Here is a 17,901-nt window from a genome sequence, read left to right as displayed (position 1 = left end):
AAGATCAGTTCACAATGCTTCATGGCAGCCAATTTCCGTGCCATTTTCCCACCCATCACACAGTAGTGCTGCACGATTGTTGTCGACGGGAAACGTCCGGAAGCTAAATTGTGCAAAGAAATTACTATTACTAAAACGGTGAATGGGGGGGACCATGGCGTGCACCCGCGGTTCGGGTGGTGTTATCTTGAACTGCACGGAGTACAGACGATGATGACGGGGGTCAAGTTCGTGATGATGCTATTATTATGTTTTTGGTTCGTTTTTAGGGTTTGCAAATAAGTTTGAGTGTGAGGTCTCATCCACACGAGAGTGTCCCATATCGTGTCCACTTTTGCACGCTTCGTGACACAGAGATTGTGTGCCTTTTTGGTGTAATTAATCTTTCGCGTGGGATTCCTCCAATGGAAAGGAAAGGCTTTTGGAGCACCCAAAACAGTCTCCAAGGAAATCTTCAATTAGCTTAAGTCATCAATGCGTTGGAGTAAATGTTGGACAACAATCGACCTGTCGGTAATTCTTACCCAGATTTGTTCCTGGAAGCAGGGGAAAAGAAATTAATAAACCATCAAGTAGTATAAACTGCCATCCCAGTAAAAAGGTACACGGAATGGTTTGTCGATGACGGGGCGGGGAGTTTATGTGATTATTGGCGTCCTCTCTTTTACCGGGATAATGTCTTCTTTTAGAGGCTTTCGATGTAAGAGGGTATTTTGCGGATCGAGAAGCAAGAAGGTGGCGGTTGGTGCTTCTCCCGTCGTGGAGAAGGAGGTGGAGAGCTAGTCTATAATTTCGCCTTTAATCCGGCTGTAAGTAATCTGCCTGCGGAACGTACTGTTTAGACAAGGTATCATTGACTCACTCAATTGGTAAGGGGGAATGTAGCCAGGCTGATTGGCTAAAGATGTCTGAGGCGGCAGGCAACAGCGGTCGTCAGAGCTTAATGCCACAAATGCTATCAATTTGAACTTCGTATCTGTAAATAGGAATTAGAGATATTTGGTTTGAACCTTGGAATTAACATTACGAGACTGTCGGAGCAATAGCTTATTCTACAAACCAATCAAATATGAATTAATCACTTAGTATTACTTAATGGACTCTATTGTTGGTTTAATGTTTGAAATTAGATTTCTTCTCAGAATGGGGTTTAATTTGTTAATTTCACTTCCAAAAAACCTCTATACTGTGATAAACCTTATGTGAGGTTTCTCTTATCAAAGTTATGATTAACATAAACATATTTTTTCCTTTTACTTATCATCCAAAATGCGTGTGGCTAGAAGTAGAACTTAATGCACGAATGGTGGCACGGTAAAACCACCCTGTACGTGCCTTTACCCGTACCAGACAATCTGAAAGGCATAGTGTGTATGTAAAGAAGCCAAAGCAAAGCATTGGACATCCGTTGGCGTGCGTCTAATCGTGCATGGAAGCTAATGGGTCAGCGTGTTTCATACAACAACTGCAAGGTGGCGACAAAAACTAAAAGTGCCAGTGAAAAGTCACACAACTCTGAACGAGGAGGAAGTGTGCAAGGCCGTCCCCGGGATGTCCCCGTTTAGTCTTGGCGCGCCCCTTGTTGTAAAATTTAATTTACAATTTTTCAGTAGAAAAAACGCTGTACGCTGCAAGCAAAAATCAAATTAAAAGGGCATATTTCAAGGTGGGTGGGGCGGGTGCACCTATAGGCTCTCGTTCTTCACACCTGAACACACAGTAATCAAACCGCATGTTGCATAAGTATTAGGTGTAGGTGTGGTGTGTGTAACTCTCCGGGCGAAAATGTGAGATGTTGCTGCGGGATGAAAAGCTGTCAACAGCATAGACGGATTGCTTCATTTTTGTGACTTTTCATTAAGCCTTCAAAACCATCTCAAGTGGACGCTGAACAACCGGAGGTATAGGGATAATGAGGGAGGTTGTGGGTTGGTCGGGGAGTAATGGATTTTTGTTTTACACAAGCTTCCTCTACGGGAAAAGGAAAACAATGGAAAATGATGATGATGTAAAAGGCAGCAGTGAGGGAAGCGCGTGTTCTCCCCGACCACGTCTAAACACTATCTCATGTATTTGAATTGTGGCGTCACGCGGTAGCACAGTGCGTAATAGTGATAACGGGACACACTGCGTATTGAGGGCGGATACTACTACGCGCCATCCCTTCCCGCCCTTCTTTCTGACAGGGTTTACCACAGAGCTTTAGGGCGTAAAGTTTGATAAAACGACTCGAAAACCCCATGCCTTTTGGTATATTTGAATGCGTCGTTTAGAAGAAAGGGCACAAGACAGACCCCACGGTAAAATGTTGCTGGATAGTAAGAATGTGCAGTAGGAAGTCTTCCAACAATCTCTCGAGTTAATATCGGTGGTGGTAGCATTGTTTGACACGAAATTACTGACCTACTACCCACTACTACTACACTCCCCCTCTCTGTATCATTCAGTGCCGCAATTGTGTCCCTATGTTTCCCTCGCGGCAACATAATTGGAGGGCGAAGAGAGTGTGTTGCAACAAGCAATGACAATAGCATAAAAGATTGCGTACCTTTTGAAGCCGTTGAAGCTCTATGGAAGTCGTGAAACCGTGCTGTTATTTTTTTTACCTTTTTTTCTTTGGCATTTTCACCGTTGCATCATTTCTTTCACAATCTTTAATTTTTAGTTGCTGTTTGTGAAGCTTTTCTGGTAATTTGATAGTAATTTTCAAGAAACATAAGGATTTAGACATTAAAACGGTATTCATTCAATGTCGAAACAGAGAAACTCCTGCCATGCACCGATAAGATCAAGACATTGTTTTGCAGTTTGGAAGGCTTTCTACGGAACCAATGAAATGAAAAGGGCTAACTGTACACAGAAAAAGGGTAACAATTTCACCTCCATGAATTATACTCGCTCACTACCCCGCAGGGGACAGGAGAAACGCGTTGCATTTTAGTCTTCAAGTGAAACGGTTTTATGCATTTCAGATACATCCACAGCAACACATGTGTCCGCCCGGAGGGGCCAGCGCTGAAAATTTAGCATGAAAGAATGTGCACGGGGTAGTAATGCACCGAGACGATGCTGGTGCATGCAATTCCCCAACCACCTCCGCCCTGTGTGTGAATGACTCCCAAAAGGGGCTGTGGCGGAAGGAGCGGTGTATGCATGCAATTCACCTTTACCACCTTCGCTCGCGTCGAAAACACATTAATCCATTCCGATCGGATACCGAATCCGGCGTCGGTTGTATTCGCGTCCCACTTTTCCCACTCCTTTTGTCGATAAAGAGAAGTCCCCGTTGTATCAATATGTCCCTTCCACACACATACATACAAGCTCGACGCGTGGTGAGAAAACCGCGAACAGAACTCGCGCGCGCGGCAGCACACGTTTGTTTCGCGCAATGTGGCCATTTAGCAATTGCTTCATGTGAACATACCGCGATCTTGCGCACCGATTGCCGGGGGGGTGGGGGGGGGGGGAGGTGGAGGTTGTCTTAAGCATAAAGAAACCCCCTCCTAACGGCTGCGTGCTAATCGTGAGCAATAACAGTTGCGGAAACTATATGCGGTGGTGTGTGGTACAAGCTAAAAATGGCAACCACAGGGCACCGACCACCAACCCGCCGTACACGAAAAAGGCGCGTTAAATGGGCTTTTTACGAAAGTGTGTTCTGCCCCAATCCGTGTGTGTGTGTTTGAATACAAAGTGTTGCCTTAAAACGTGTTTTCCGAGGGAGGGAGAGTGTATGCGGTGTGACATTTGAACTCCCATTTGTTTCCCATCCAAACTTTTCCCGCCTCAAGGGTGGTTGGTTTGAAGGGAAGGGGGGCACATTCTTGTAATGTGTTGGAGAAAATGACTTTAGCTTTAGTGCTTCTGGGTATTAGAGCGCTTTGGAGGACGAAAGAGATTGCTCCAGGAATATTGCATGCATCATCAGCAACGATACAGTAGAATTGTATGAGCAATCTTGCCAATATACAGTCAGCAGGTACGGCAGCATTCCCTGAGCTTAAAATATGCTGCATACGAGTAAGAAGCTTCTCCTTCGGACGAGTTGTAATTCCCTGTTTGTTAGTGGAACCACACCGCCCGTAGATGATTCATCGGTGCATTGGGATCTCGGAGTGCCAATGGTGTGCAATTATTCAAACAGCTGTTGGTTGGTCTGTAGTCTTATCTTTCATCCGTGAACGTCCGACACACATCCCGACTAACTGACGGATGTGGTGGTATGAACCCTAGAAGAGAGGCAATGCACTATAATAATGTGTGGCATTGCAACAACTATAATTTTCTCTACTGATAGAGCATAGTGAAGGTGGTTTGCTGTTCCCATTATCTGTTAGGTTGTGCTCAAACTGACTGCGAGTCAGTGTGTTGGTCGTGCACGCGATTGCAGCGGTAAGTGTTTCAATGTCACTGACGCGGTGTGACGCAACAACACGTCCAGTTTCTCTCACACCACCGCCACAAGCCACCATCCCGCCATCAACGCGCCGCAACCCTTTGCGCGATTGTAAGACACACTGGAGTTGTTAGTAGAAATGAAAACTCTCCAAAGACAAAGATCAGCAACAACAGCATTGATCAAGTCAAGGAAGGCATTCATTTCGCAAATGTGTGTGGTGAGAGATAGCACCCTCCTCCCTTATCGTGGCTCTGGGATCACAGCTGTGTGTTTATTCAAACTGTGTGCTGTGAGAGTGTACGCTATGGAGTACTCTAGGTCTGGGTCATAGTGTATGTGGGAGTATCTCACCAGAGCGGGAAGGGACGACGCGAGTTCATATTGTAACCACTTCTCTTGACCACAATCAACTCGAGGAGAGATACCGATCGACGCTGCTAATGAGTGCTGTGTGGTGTTCCTCTGTTGCAGCGTGGCTCCACTGTACACACACGGGTACTGAGTGCGAGGAGGTTTGCTTATCGTCGATGTTACCCTTGCTTTTGATAAGAGCCAGTTGCGGGTGTTTGTGTAACACACTGATAAGGAGGGCGAGAAGTGAAAACTGTGTTTAAAGTTCTGTGCCAAATGCGGAGCTAATATACTGGGTTGCGTGCACAAACGGATGTCAACCATGAGGTCTTTTGTAGCGAAAAAGAAGGGTTCATGGATCTGTTTGGTAAAGCTAGTCGTCCGTTGAACTATAATCTGTGGCAGAGAGCAACAGAGAGCGTAAGTAGTGTCAGTGTGGTCAGTCTTCAAATTCAAGACATAGGTGCAAAACTAACGAATCTGCGGTGACTCACCAGTTTTAATACTTTGGTTAGTGATCAAACGTATTTGATTTAGGGTGGGAATTTCTGGGGGGAATTTCTCGAGTGTGTGGCATATTCGCCGAAACTGGGAAGTGAATCTGTGCAGTGCGTGAGTAAACCTGTGAGTGGCCTCATTAAGTAAAAAACGAAAGTAAGCTTTCGTTTGCTGATGTGTGTGTTTTACTTACTTACGCTCGACGTTGGTGCCAGCGATATACCTGTGTGGATACTTGAAGCAGAACACCGCTGTGGTTCTTGCAACAGCGCGAAATAACTCGCTTGTGCAATACAGAACTTCAGGCCTGTGCTGCAAATACCGGTTTTGAAATCGTGTTTATTATGACTGCTGCTAATGTCCGTCACTGCCGAAAGGTAAACGTCACAACGTGACTCGCGGTAGAAGCGGCAGCAGCTATATCTCCCGTTGTGTGTTCTTGATGGTATCTCGATTAAGAAGGGGCACATGAGGGTACAGGGCCAACGGTGACGTGCACAATATTGATTGCACGGAAGCGGGGAGTCATCTCACGACTTTGCGGTTTTGATCAAACTGCTGTGATAGGTAGTAGTGACGTGGGGAAGAAGATCTCCACAGCCCAAGACAATTCAATCGAGGAAGCGATTGGAGTAACGGTGCGAGTCGGATGACGAAATTTGGTCGGCGAATGAGGGGACTGAATCTTAATAGAGGTGTCATACGGTATCATCGCCACGAATGATGCTACGAATTTCGTGATGTACTGTTAGAAACTACACACGTGGCTCTGATCGGCTGTCAAACGTTACAGTTCCATCGGTTGATCTTGCCCGAAGCAGACCTTCAAAAGCGGATTATGAATAATTGTGAACGATTGTCATGGGCATACACAAGAACGCGTGCAGGGTCAGGTTTCGACAGGTTTTGGACCGATGACCCATGAAACTCCCCACCACCATTCGATCAATGGAAGAGCGTGAGGGTGACGTCTTTTTTTGGGAGTAACTCCCAAACATCTCCCCCATTAACGCGTAGGTGGGTGGTATGGTGGTGGTGGATGCTGCAAAAGCGTATAATTTCTGCGTTTCCGATACCGCGAACCTCTGTCGGTGGCGGAGTGTCACTAACCTCAATGAATATCGCGCAACCATATGGTCGCGGTTGCGTGTGCGCGTTCTCTGACGTTTGCTGCCTGCGATGACTCACGCGCACGTCTTCGAAGGTTGTGATTGTGGGCCATTTATTATGAGATTTGCTGTTTGCTGTTGAAATTAGGATTCTACCGTTAGTTTAAATCCGAATGGTACAAAACCCGCTTCTTATTGATAGGATTGGCACGATTAGAAGGCTCAAACCACCATATAGAATATGGCAATCTAATCAAGTCACTAGGATACGTAGTACCCTAGCTGTCACAAATATTTCATCACTAATAACAAATCTAGTAACCCATGCTTTCGTTCTTTTGTGTCTTTCTTTTTTCTCCACATCCGTGCGAGTAGTTCTGTTTAGCTCCAAATCCATCGTTGAGAGCTTCTTCGTCGGGTCCAGCACTACAAATTGCTCTGCCAGTTTTATTCCTACTACGCCGCGTCCGTCTGGAAGACATGCATCATTACCGTTAAAAGATAGCCGCAAAGAACAGCAGGGTACGGAATTCTGTGCGCCGCAAGACTGCGAAATAAAGCGCGCCTAGGAAGAACGGATTTATTGCAGAAGTGTCTGTAAGAGACCGACCGCCGCCCCCCGTCTAGGCCAAACCCCGTTAATCCTCACGCAGCAAAAATGGTGGACTATTACAAAATTCTGGATGTGTCCAGAACAGCGACAGAGGCTGAAATAAAAAAGGCGTAAGTGTGCAAACATTTATCTAGTTTCTTGAACCGCCAATTGATTGAATTTCTCCATTTTAGGTACAAAAAATTAGCCCTACGATGGCATCCAGACAAAAATATGGACAATCCAGAAGAATCCAACAGACGGTTTAAGGAAATTTCAGAAGCCTACGAAGTACTGTCCGATGGTAAGTTGTGCCTGTGAGAGCTGAGTGGTGCAAATTTGACTCTTAATACTTATATCTCAAGTGGTGAAGGCGCGAGAATTGATATGACGAAAGGTTAGGGTTTTATGGACAAATCGATTTACATTTGGTGGTGTGTGTGGTGGAATCAATTATCGTAAAGAGTAAAAGAGGTTGGTACACAGGTTCATGAGGTTATGGTTTGTTTTTCCGTCACATTAGCATACAAACGACACATCTACGACAGTCGGGGCACGCGGAAAAGTGCAACCGGTACGGGTGGCGGCAGCACCGGCAGCTACACTGCCTTCACCAACCGCGACTACAGTCGCAACGGAGGCTACGACCATTACCATCACCATCGTTACGGGTCGGGCAGTGGCCGGTACTACGGGTCGACCGGTGGCCGGGAGAATGGCGGTAGCAGCAGTCGTACGTTTTCGTTTAGAGGATTTTTTGAGACGACGCCGTTTTTCCGCTTCTTTGGTAGAGTGTTGTAGTTTGTACATATTTTATACGCGTGTGTGCTGTTTCCGCATGCAAAATACCGATACAACAGTTGTTTACTACCACTACTACTACCACATACTACCGCTACTACTACTGCTGAGAGCGCTGCTGTTTCTAAACTTGGACATTTTGGCTATCCTCCTGCACCTGCGTTTCTGTTGTGTTTTCATTCGGGGAGAGTGTTTGAAAAAATGGTCCTTACATAGATTCCCAATTCAAACGTCATCCCCAATGGGTGCTGATCGCGTGTTATTATGCTTCTGTGTGTTGTCCCCTGTTCTACGTTGAAGATTCCCCTTACCAATATTGATACTAATCCTGTGTTGCAAGGTGATTGCTCTGTACTAACGTTGTGCGGAAGTTGAACGAAGAGAAGTTGAACAGGCTGGCCGTTACAAATTCTTGAAGACAAATGCTGCCGTGATCTTTCCGCCTGGTTGTAAGCGCCACTAATTCGATAGCAGAGTTTAGCATGTTTTCTTTTGATTAACAAACTTTTGTTAGATTTTCCATTTACTTCTTGTCTTATAATAATATTCCTTCCTTTCTTCCCTTGCAAAAACAGAGAAGAAACGACGCATCTACGATCAGTACGGCAAGGATGGGCTGATGAACAATGGATCCGATCGCTACCATCAGAGCACGCGACACCGCCGGCACAACGGTAGCAGCGGCATGGACGACTTCGAGTTCTTCGGCTTCCCGTTCACATTCCGCGACCCAGAGGATGTGTTCCGAGAGTTCTTCGGTGGATCACCATTCGATGAGTTGTTTAGAAGTATGTTCATACACACACATTCACATCTTCCGCGTTGATGGCATTTGTTTGAAATAACTGAAATTAATTATGATTGTCCTCGCTTTCTCTCTCTCTCCCTTTCCACCAAACAGTTAGTCAACCGGTGCACCAGCACGGCCGGCGGGCGAACGGCGCCACCAACGGCCATCATCACCATCATCAGCGACACTCGCACCCGCAAAACGTCATCTCGTCACCGTTCATGACGCCGCTGATGAGCTTCAGCCTGATGGATGACTTCTTCAGCGGGGCACCGCGGGGCGGCATGAGCTCCGTGTCCGAGTACACCATCGGTGGGGGCGGTCCCGTCAAGCGTACCTCCACCTCGACCACCTTCATCAATGGCAAGAAGCTGATGACGAAAAAGTAAGTGTGCGGTGTGCGGTCTGGTGCCTCCTTCTCCTCCTCTTCCCCGTTCCATTTTGATTGATCCTTTTTTAATCGTTTGCACTTTCTGACTTTTCCCATCCGGCAGGGTGTACGAGAACGGTACGGAAACCATCATGTCCTACGAGAACGATGTACTAAAATCAAAGACTGTAAATGGGGTCGCTCAAGCTATACCATACAACCATTAATTCGCTGAGAAATAATTAGCCGGCTATCCGACGAGAGGGAAAGAAAAAAAACACAGAGCTAGAGAGAGAGAGATAGAGAGAGTGTTGCAGCGTGGCAGAGATCGAAAGCAGCAGAATGGAAGTAAGCAGGATGGCTAAACAAACAATTATTTTCTCATAGCTACCGTAGGATTAGTGATACACATAATAATTATAATTAATAATATGTAGACCATTGCGGATATGTAATGACTGTGTGTGTGTGTGTCTGTGAGCGCGCTAAATGGAGTTCAATTGCGGGTTTTTTGTCATTTTTGTCGGGTGCGGTTGTTGTAAATGAAAGGAAGAAAGGGCAAGACAGGGCACAGACAGAATTTGCTCAGATTCGTAGTGTGTGTGTGTGTGAGAGAGAGAGAGAGAGAGAAAGAGAGAAAAGGAAGTGGTTTTGTAGTGTGAACTGTTTTTAAAAGCAAGAAAGATATCACAAAACGGTCAATGGGAAAATCCCTAGAGCAACTACTCAGTCTCAGGCTGCAGCAGAATGATAATTTTCTTTGGAATGTGTAACGTGCAGGGTTTTTATTTGAATTTTGAGCCTTTATTAAAAACCAGCTAGAATAAATCTCGTAGAAGTGGGATTAGGCATGGATAACAAATTTGATTTTTGTCGGCTGCTACTTCGTTTCAAGTTTCAGCGGCCCGCGAATCATCGTTCAAATTAGTTAGAATAGTCTTTGCAACCGATTTAAGTGAATTATTTGTTTGATTTTGAAAGCAGTTTACGGAAAATATGTTGCTGACCGCACTGACACACACTGGAGAACGATTTTAATAATCATATTGAGCTCTTCTCACTAGACACGAACGACGCTGTGTGTTTGGATGGCTGTAACCTACTCAATATTCACAGTAATCGTAGAAATAATACCACTTTAATACAACCCACAGTAGAGAGAATGAAGTGAGGAGGGTGAGGCATAGCTAAGCAGTGAATTATCCATAGAGAAGAAGAGAACAAACACAAAGCGAGGCAATTGTATTCCTGGTTCTTCATCTAGCTAAATAATTTCCAATTAGTTACTTAGTTTGTTTGCTGTTGTAATGAATTCAGTATCTCCCTCGCCCCTCCCATCTCGGATAACTTGAGAAGGATTGTAAAAGCAGGTGAAAAAGAGGACTCGCAAGGACATGATTTTGTAATTCTTAACTATTGCCGAAGCGATACGCGCATTGAACCGATTATGAATTAAAAAATACACAGACACACACCCACACACAATACTACATCCATGCACCTTTAACAAATGAGAAGAAAAGTGCTCTGCTAGTATAAACAGTTTTTCTCTCAATCGAGCTCTGCTGGAAATGAGCGTAAATTTCCTCACAAAGTGTGCAAAAAGCGCTAACGCAAAACAAAAAGCTGCTGTCTGCCACACGTGCCGCGCGCACCACGTGCTGACATTTTTCATCCTGCCGCGTGTGTTAGTAGAGTCGCGTTTTAGCAAAAGGAGGAAACATAATACACAATACCACCACACCTGCGTGCGCGCTGTACTGTATAATATGTTCATTTATTAATATTTGTTGTGTATGTTTCGTTTGTAGGTTTAATTTTCGAATAAGGATTTCGCTTATTTTGTAAGAGCGCGCTAAACACAAAAATAACAAAATGAAGCGAGAGAAAGAGAGAGATAGCGAGCGTGTGTGGAATTTGGTGAAAGAAGTTGTGTTCGATCGTGTGCTTGTGTGTGTGTGTGTGTGTGTTGGTCCGTATGTGGTTCACATGGGAGGCTCCCTTTCCCCATTACCAATAACGGGCAATTTGAAATGAGACGAAAATACACAAAAAATGCAGTTTAAATCCAGATTAACTCTCTTGCGTACTTGTTAGTAGTTCATCTCAAATGTTTTTGTTTTTAAAACTGCCGTTCATGCGCAGTTTCGAAACCTTCGGATGAAAAGTTGAGAACGTGAATTTTGTATCGCGCGCCATCTATTGGTGGGGCACTGTACTGTACTAAATGGTAACAGAGAGATGTAGCTGGATTTAAACTCGCACACCTTTTACACCATTCAAATTTGTATTGTTTTCTTTTTAATTTGTTTTTCTTTTGTTTACTTTCATTGAAGTGTCTATAAAGGAAGGATTGTAATAGGGCTTGTCTCTTTAACTTCTTAGAAAATACAAAAAATCTGTCGAAAATGGACGTTACGCGGGAGTGGATCATGGGAAGCAACCAGCAGCCGTGTTATGTAGAGTCACAAAATTAATCTCCTTACAGATATAGAACGGAACGAAACTAACAAATATATATTTAAATGTGGTTTCTATCCGAAAACAAAATCCTTCCTCCTCCAGGTTTTCCTAATCCTACCACCACACTCTCCCAGTTGTTCCACCAAATTGGCGATAAATCGTTCGATAGTAAGCCTACCGTGTGTGTGTGTACGCTGAGATAGAGAAACAGAGAGGAACTAGATGTTGTACAATGTTGAAAATTCAAACCCACCACACACCCAACTCCAACCCAAGTCTCAATTTGCTCGGCGATTCCGCAGCAGCAGCAGCAGCATCATCATCAGCATTGACGGCTAACATAGAATCACAGCAGTATAATCAGTAAAATATTCATGCAAAACCCAAACAAGCAGACACTCACATCTTAGCCAAAATAGTAAAGAAAGAAAAACATGAAAGCAAAAAAAAAAAGAAACAGTTAACTTATAATCAAACGACAACACGCGATGGGAAGAAGGGGAATGATATGAAAACAGAGAGAGATAAAGAGAAGGAGAATATCACAGCGACGACAAAGTCAAACGAAAAACCAACGCAAAGAGTGTAGAAGAAGATGTAAAAACAGATACAAAAAAAAACCCTACGAAAGATACTAAAAATATGAAAATATAACAGATTTCTGACTTTTGCGAGTTGATGAAAGCACGTTGAGTAAAAAAAGCCCGCAACATATAAAAACCCAAACGTTGCTTGTTGTAAATGGCCAAGCGCGTGTTTTCTTTCATTGCAATCTTCCCTTTCCCGTAGAAAGAAATGCTTGACGGTGGAATTTCGTGTTTCGTTTCGTTTCCTCAGAGTCACAGCGTGTTTAAACGTTTCCTTTTATTTACTAGACATTGCTAAACTTACATGCGAAATTCGATTATCAGTATTACCGGCATCATTATATAATTACAATTCTGAATCAGTTGCCCTTTTTCTATTGAGGGGAGCGAGAGAGAGGGAGAGATAGAGAGAGATATTTGAGAGAGAGAAAACATAAGGCGATACGGGAAGAATGCTCTTCTTTCGTATCGTTAATTGTATCGTTTAATTGGTTGATGCTGGAAAAACGATAACAGTAATAAAATGGCGTATCTTTTGCGTTTCCTAGAAGACTTTTTGTTGTGAGTGTGGTTGAGCAAATCGGTTAAATATGTGTTCTTCTACTATTATTAGCTATTATACCGTATAATTACACTTTGAAACAAATGTTCGTGCCCTTTCTAAGCTCTAAAATGGATCGTCCTTTGGACGTTTCTGTGTTTGTAATGGGATTATGCATTAAGTTATGCTTTACATGCTTCTGCTTTGACTATATGTGTGTGCTTATGTGAGAAAGGGGTATATATTAATGCTTGTGTGTAGGTGTTGCAATCCTATTCGGTTCGTGGGGGACCAATCTTCTTGTTTTTTATCCCACTTCTCTCTCTCTATCTCTCTCTCTCTCTCTTTCGTCTCTGTTCCCCCAAAAAAAGGGCCCGGTGTCCGGAGGCAGGATCGGCAGGAGGGTGTTTTGCAGTCTCTCGGGGAGGGGAGGGAAGCAAAAGGGAATGGAAAGGGAAGGGTGATGTTGGTGGTGGAGGAAGTCTTGAATTATTATCTTCTCGCGTATGCGGACACGTACTCGCGCACCTTCGCCTGGAAGCGCTCCTTGTCTTTGGAATACTGTTCCGCCGCTTCGATGTTGAGCGGGTCGTCAAAGTTTAGCAGGTCCTACAAAATAGGAAAGCGTTATTAAAATGGTTTGCTTTGATGATTGGTGATGGCTTGATAGCGGTCAATACGTACGGTGAAGAGTGAGTTGAGACCCCAGATGACATCCTTGAGCCGGCGGGTCGGTGCCCATCCGAGCCCGTCGATCGAGTTCAACCGGAGCAGCGAAAGGCAGATGTCTCCCTCGACGGATATGTTCGGGTGCCACAGCTTGGTAAGACATTTCACCTTCGGTGGCTGCAATGGAAAGGAATTAGGTATTAATCTCCCGGGGAATTTGACATCCAAAACCCGAGAGCCCGCTTACCGCCATGTTGTACTCTTCCGGCACGAGAATGCTAAACTTGAAGCGACCCCCGCACCAAAACCCTTCGTTCGGACTGATGACTAGCGTGAACTCGCTCAGCACGTTCGGATCGTGGAACGTCACCTTGCAGGTGATCGGCAGGTTCTGTTCCAGCTCCTGCACCTCCTTCACGAGCAGAAACTCCCGGATGGATATCCGCTTCGGCGCATCGGACAGCGGACCACCACCGGCTGCGCCACCGCCCCCAGCAGTGCTTCCGGTGGTGGATCCTCCGTTTCCGCCACCTCCACCGCCGCCACTGCCCGACTCTTTCTTCTTGCGGGCTAGCGTGATCATGGTCAAGTGTTTCTGTGTTTGCGTGTTGTGCTTGCCTGTGCGGGCTAGATAAGCAGACAGCCTTCTTTGCTTCTTGATCGGGGAGCAGTTCACCAACCGGAACACGATGAGTCACATCCGTGCACGGGGTAAGCTTAAAGACAAGACGAATGTATTGCACGGAATCAATTCAAAACACAGCGCTGCACTGCTCCGTCTTCCGTCCGTCCTCGAACTCTGGTGCTTTCTGCTGCGTCTTCACGGAGGATACACTTTGGCTTCAGCTGAGCATCGTCTTAATGTGTGTGTGTGTGTGCGGGTAAAACGGGGTAAAATGCCTGTACACCACAGAGAAACAGAGATTGTGCGGTCGTCGTCCTGTGTGTGTGTGTAATTTACGTTGTAAATATTTCCAGACTTTGGGTTTCTTTACGTTCGAAGGGTGAATGTTTTCCTTCTTCCGTCGTAACAAACTTTCCCAGCTCCCAGCTCGCCCCACAAACACAATTGACAGGTAGCCGACTCGGGTTGTGTGACGTTTTGCAGATCCTTATCGCTTTTCGCTCGTTTGTTTCTCGGCTGCTGAGAGCGAACAATTCAAAATGATCATTGCGTTTTAATGCAGTGGAAAATGAAATAGTTTTTTTCTAAAAATATGAATGTTTACCTTAATGCAGAAAAGTGAGAAAATTTACTTGAAAAATCCTTTCGTGAAAAATTACCCAATTTTGGGTTATTTTCGTCACCGACAGCGAAATGTCACATTTTGCGTAACGGGGAGCGATCCGTGCTCAAGCCCTCAGCCGAGCTGTCAAATGTTTGTTTATCTGGCTGGCGCTTCGCACACGCACGGTTCGTTTATATAATATTTACCTGCAAAAGATACGCAATTTCGCAATGTTTCGCATTCCGGCTCTGGTAAGTATTTTCCGTGCAAAAAATCTGTATTTTTGAATGATTATAACAATCGCAATTTTCTTGTAGCGCTTCATTAACCGTGCGGTGGTGGTGAATGGACAGGCTGGTCGGTTTATCGCCACCGGAGCACCGGTCTGCAACTCGACCGACGGTGGCTACCGTCCACCGACACCGATGATTGACCTGGAGGACAAATCGCTCCCCATTCCCGAGTACAAGCAGAAGAAAAATGAACCACTGCAGCTGCAAAAGTCACGGTAAGATGGCTACCCATCTCGTTTTTCACACCAACTCACTCTCGCGCCTCCTATCCAGCCTACTGTATCAGTCGCGCAAACGCGGTATGCTCGAGAACGGCCTGCTGCTCAGCACTTTCGCCGCCAAGTATCTGGCGGAGATGAGCCCCGCCCAGACGAAGCTGTACGATCAGCTGATCAACCTGCCGTCGAACGACTGGGACATCTTCTACTGGGCGACGGGCGTGAAGCCGACGCCGAAAGAGTACGACAACGAGGTGATGAACATGCTGAAGAATCACGTCAAGAACAACGACCGCGAACAGCGGTTCATGCAGCCCGACCTGTACGCCAAAGCGAACTGAAAACCTTCGGTCCTGTTGTCTGTTAATCAATAAGAAAGTATTTATTTGCCTCCTAAACTCTCCCGGAGTGTGTGTGTGTGTGTGTGAGTAGTTCTTAACACCGTTCAAACACCCGATACAGTTCCGGCAAGCTGGCCAGCTGCAGTAGCGAACCATTCTTCGCCATCTCCTTCGGCGGTATGAGATAGTTCCGTACGGCAGGGTAAAGCACGTGCTCCAGCTCCCACCGGTACTCCTTTTCCGGCTTTGTGAGCGCAATGCGCGAGAAAAAGTGTGCCGTTTCACGGCTGAAGGTACGAAAGCACTCCTGCTCCTCCTCCCACTCGACGTCCGTCGCGAGCCGTATGACGTACATGGGCAGAAACACGAGCGAGGGAATGTAGTTGTCGAGCAGTTTGGGTAGCGATTCAAGGCAACCATCCTCCCGGATGGAGAGATTGTAATACTCCCTCAAGACGGGCGCTTTTGAGACGAGCTTTTGTACGATCACGTCCGCCAGTTCGTCGGCCGGTCCGTCTTCCTCGGTGTAGCCCGAGGCCGGATCATCCAAGCCCGCGTGCACGAGACGTTTTAGCTCGAGCGGCTCGGACAGGGTAAGACGCTCAAAGTTTCCAAAGTTAAACAGCAACAGCTGGTAGAACAGTTCCTCCGCGATGGGTTGCACCTTCGAGAGGTACATCTTGGTGTCGTACTGGATGAGCACCTGCTCCCGATCGATCGTACCGACGTAGGTGAGCTCGCGGAATATTTTCCGCAGGTTTTCATCCCCATCCGATTCCACCTGCTGACGCAGCGTGTGGATGCTATGGAGCCGTGTTTCCCTATTGATTTATGGAAGAGAAAGATTAGATCCAGCTAAGGACTTTTATCGTGTTTACTGACCTTTTCACGACTTTTTTCTTCCTCGATGGTGATGGTTGCGTTAGTTTTGGCTCAACCACCTCGTCCTGTGGTTCCTCTTTTATTGGAACAACACCACCGGCACTACTTCCAGCTCCACTTCCGCTTATGTTAAAGAACTTTTCCAACTTTTGCACACTGTGACTCGTGCGGACAAACTTGTAATCCAACCGTGGCTTCTCATCACCGCCTCCCGCCATCGATTCGTTCACTTTCGAACTGTCCAACGGTTGTGTGGCCCCTGGCAGTAACGCCTGAGTGTATGACCGCGCCGCATTCCCACCCAACAGTGCCCTCTCCACGAGCAGCTTCACCTTCTCCACAATTTCCTCCTCGTGCAGGAAGTGCACCTCGTGCTTGGTCGGATGCACATTCACGTCCACGTTCTGGGGGTTTAGCTCCAGCGAAAGGTACACGAACGGTGCGCTACCCTTCGGCAGATACACTGCATAAATCGCATCAATCGCCTTCTTCAGCGCACTGCACTCAACCGCCCGATGGTTGATGAACATCAGCGAGATGCCTTTCTTGAGCGAAAAGTTCACATTCGTCACGTACCCCTCGACCGTGAGCTGCATCACCTCGTCCCGCAGCTCGATCGGTACCAGCGCCTTCCCAATGCCGGCCCCATAGATTGCGCCAATATTGTGCGCCACCGTCGTCTTCGCCTGCGTACGGATGGTGGCCGTTTCGCCAAACTTTTTCAAGATGAAGCAGGCGTGCGGATTGTGCACTGCGTACTTGCTGACCACGTCCGAGATGCGCTGAAACTCTTCGTTCGGCGTTTTGAGCGCCTGCTTGCGCATCGGCACATTGTAGAACAGCTCGTCGACCGTGATCTGTGTGCCCTGGTTGCCGGCGATTGGTTTAATGTCCCCCTTCAGCTTCCCGTCCTCGTAGCACGCTTTGTAGGCACACTTTTCGTGCTTCGTTTTCGTGACGATCGTTAGATGAGCGACATGGCTGATGCTGGCCAGCGCTTCGCCCCGAAATCCGTACGTACTGATCGAGGACAGATCGTCGAACGATTGCAGCTTCGAGGTGGTGAACCGTTCGCAAACGATACCGAGATCTTCGCGCCTTATGCCGGTCCCATTGTCCTGGATCTGGAGTGACCGCAGCCCGCCCGCTTTGACCGTAATTGTGATGCTCGTCGCCTTTGCGTCCAGACTGTTTTCGATCATCTCTTTCAGCGCATTGGCGGGGCGCTGGATGATCTCACCGGCGGCGATACGGTTCACGACCACCTCGTCCAGCTTTCGAATCACTCCGGGGTCCATTTTTTTGTGGTGCTTTTGCGCCTGAACTGGACGGCAGAAGCGGGACACACACACAGGATTTGTTTACAAACAGGGCGCACGCAATTGGCGCGCTTGTGGAGCAAGCGCTGCTCGAATTGGTTGTCGCGCGACCACTGTTTTCGGGCAGTTTGCTTAACCCTTGAAGTGCAACGAAGAGTTGTATGAACAAATTGAATTATTATTTTGTAAAGACTCAAATAGAAAACATTTCTGCTTTTGAGCTTCATTTATTTTGGTAGCAATTTCTAATCAACATGCTTGACAATTTACTGGGATTAAAATATACAGGATTTTCCATGATTTTAGGGAATATTTTCCAAGAACTTGCGAATGTTTCTCATAATGTTTTGAATTCGTTCCTCTTTTGTTGGGGTTCTCCAATCGTCTATCATTAAAATATAACGATTCAACAGATGTTGAGAGACAGTAAATAAATTGTAGAACCG

General features: G+C 46.2%; 4 protein-coding genes across 19 annotated transcripts in view; 2 read left to right on the top strand and 2 right to left on the bottom strand.

Annotated features, from left to right (window-relative positions):
* Positions 1–11,819, top strand: part of LOC121598438 (dnaJ homolog subfamily B member 6) — a 67,172-nt gene extending 55,353 nt beyond the window's left edge. For 10 of the 16 annotated variants that reach the window (XM_041925301.1, XM_041925302.1, XM_041925309.1 and 7 more), the window contains 6 exons: positions 6,736–7,083; positions 7,147–7,256; positions 7,476–7,739; positions 8,329–8,541; positions 8,655–8,928; positions 9,038–10,986. In XM_041925301.1, the coding sequence (XP_041781235.1) occupies positions 7,019–7,083; positions 7,147–7,256; positions 7,476–7,739; positions 8,329–8,541; positions 8,655–8,928; positions 9,038–9,140 (1,029 nt within the window). In that variant the 5' untranslated portion in view covers positions 6,736–7,018 and the 3' untranslated portion in view covers positions 9,141–10,986. Of the gene's footprint in view, positions 1–4,882; positions 5,174–5,238; positions 5,264–6,735; positions 7,084–7,146; positions 7,257–7,475; positions 7,740–8,328; positions 8,542–8,654; positions 8,929–9,037; positions 10,987–11,249 lie in introns of those variants that run through there. The other 6 variants (XR_006005567.1, XR_006005566.1, XM_041925310.1 and 3 more) reach the window with 6 other exon arrangements.
* An 847-nt stretch (positions 11,820–12,666) lies between these two features.
* On the bottom strand, positions 12,667–14,496 carry LOC121598439 (NEDD8-conjugating enzyme UBE2F-like). The gene is made up of 4 exons (XM_041925314.1): positions 14,403–14,496; positions 13,421–14,314; positions 13,189–13,350; positions 12,667–13,113 (listed from the first exon to the last, which is right to left on the bottom strand). The coding sequence occupies exons 2-4, from the start codon at positions 13,754–13,756 to the stop codon at positions 12,997–12,999; spliced, it is 615 nt and encodes a 204-aa protein (XP_041781248.1). The 5' UTR covers positions 13,757–14,314; positions 14,403–14,496; the 3' UTR covers positions 12,667–12,996.
* A 45-nt stretch (positions 14,497–14,541) lies between these two features.
* On the top strand, positions 14,542–15,311 carry LOC121598440 (succinate dehydrogenase assembly factor 2, mitochondrial). The gene is made up of 3 exons (XM_041925316.1): positions 14,542–14,653; positions 14,720–14,910; positions 14,969–15,311. Exons 1-3 carry the CDS (start codon positions 14,633–14,635, stop codon positions 15,252–15,254), a joined length of 498 nt encoding a protein of 165 aa, XP_041781250.1. The 5' UTR covers positions 14,542–14,632; the 3' UTR covers positions 15,255–15,311.
* LOC121598434 (DNA mismatch repair protein Mlh1) lies at positions 15,265–17,530 on the bottom strand. The gene is made up of 2 exons (XM_041925292.1): positions 16,137–17,530; positions 15,265–16,075 (listed from the first exon to the last, which is right to left on the bottom strand). Exons 1-2 carry the CDS (start codon positions 17,432–17,434, stop codon positions 15,349–15,351), a joined length of 2,025 nt encoding a protein of 674 aa, XP_041781226.1. The 5' UTR covers positions 17,435–17,530; the 3' UTR covers positions 15,265–15,348.
* Positions 17,531–17,901: the final 371 nt, after the last annotated feature.

This window comes from Anopheles merus, chromosome 3L (assembly GCF_017562075.2).
Source record: "Anopheles merus strain MAF chromosome 3L, AmerM5.1, whole genome shotgun sequence".
NCBI lineage: Eukaryota > Metazoa > Arthropoda > Insecta > Diptera > Culicidae > Anopheles > Anopheles merus.
The sequence above is the reverse complement of the archived record's forward strand: the minus strand, read 5'-3'. Positions and strand labels throughout refer to the sequence as shown.

Excerpts from the sequence above, each read along its gene's own strand:
- LOC121598434 (XM_041925292.1), bottom strand. The coding sequence starts at position 17,434 with ATGGACCCCGGAGTGATTCGAAAGCTGGACGAGGTGGTCGTGAACCGT. Across the intron at positions 16,076-16,136 it reads AAGAAAAAAGTCGTGAAAAG|GGAAACACGGCTCCATAGCA; the intron begins GTCAGTAAACAC and ends ATAAATCAATAG.
- LOC121598440 (XM_041925316.1), top strand. The coding sequence starts at position 14,633 with ATGTTTCGCATTCCGGCTCTG. Across the intron at positions 14,654-14,719 it reads TGTTTCGCATTCCGGCTCTG|CGCTTCATTAACCGTGCGGT; the intron begins GTAAGTATTTTC and ends ATTTTCTTGTAG. Across the intron at positions 14,911-14,968 it reads CTGCAGCTGCAAAAGTCACG|CCTACTGTATCAGTCGCGCA; the intron begins GTAAGATGGCTA and ends CCTCCTATCCAG.
- LOC121598439 (XM_041925314.1), bottom strand. The coding sequence starts at position 13,756 with ATGATCACGCTAGCCCGCAAGAAGAAAGAGTCGGGCAGTGGCGGCGGT. Across the intron at positions 13,351-13,420 it reads CGGAAGAGTACAACATGGCG|CCACCGAAGGTGAAATGTCT; the intron begins GTAAGCGGGCTC and ends TTTCCATTGCAG. Across the intron at positions 13,114-13,188 it reads GTCTCAACTCACTCTTCACC|GACCTGCTAAACTTTGACGA; the intron begins GTACGTATTGAC and ends CCTATTTTGTAG.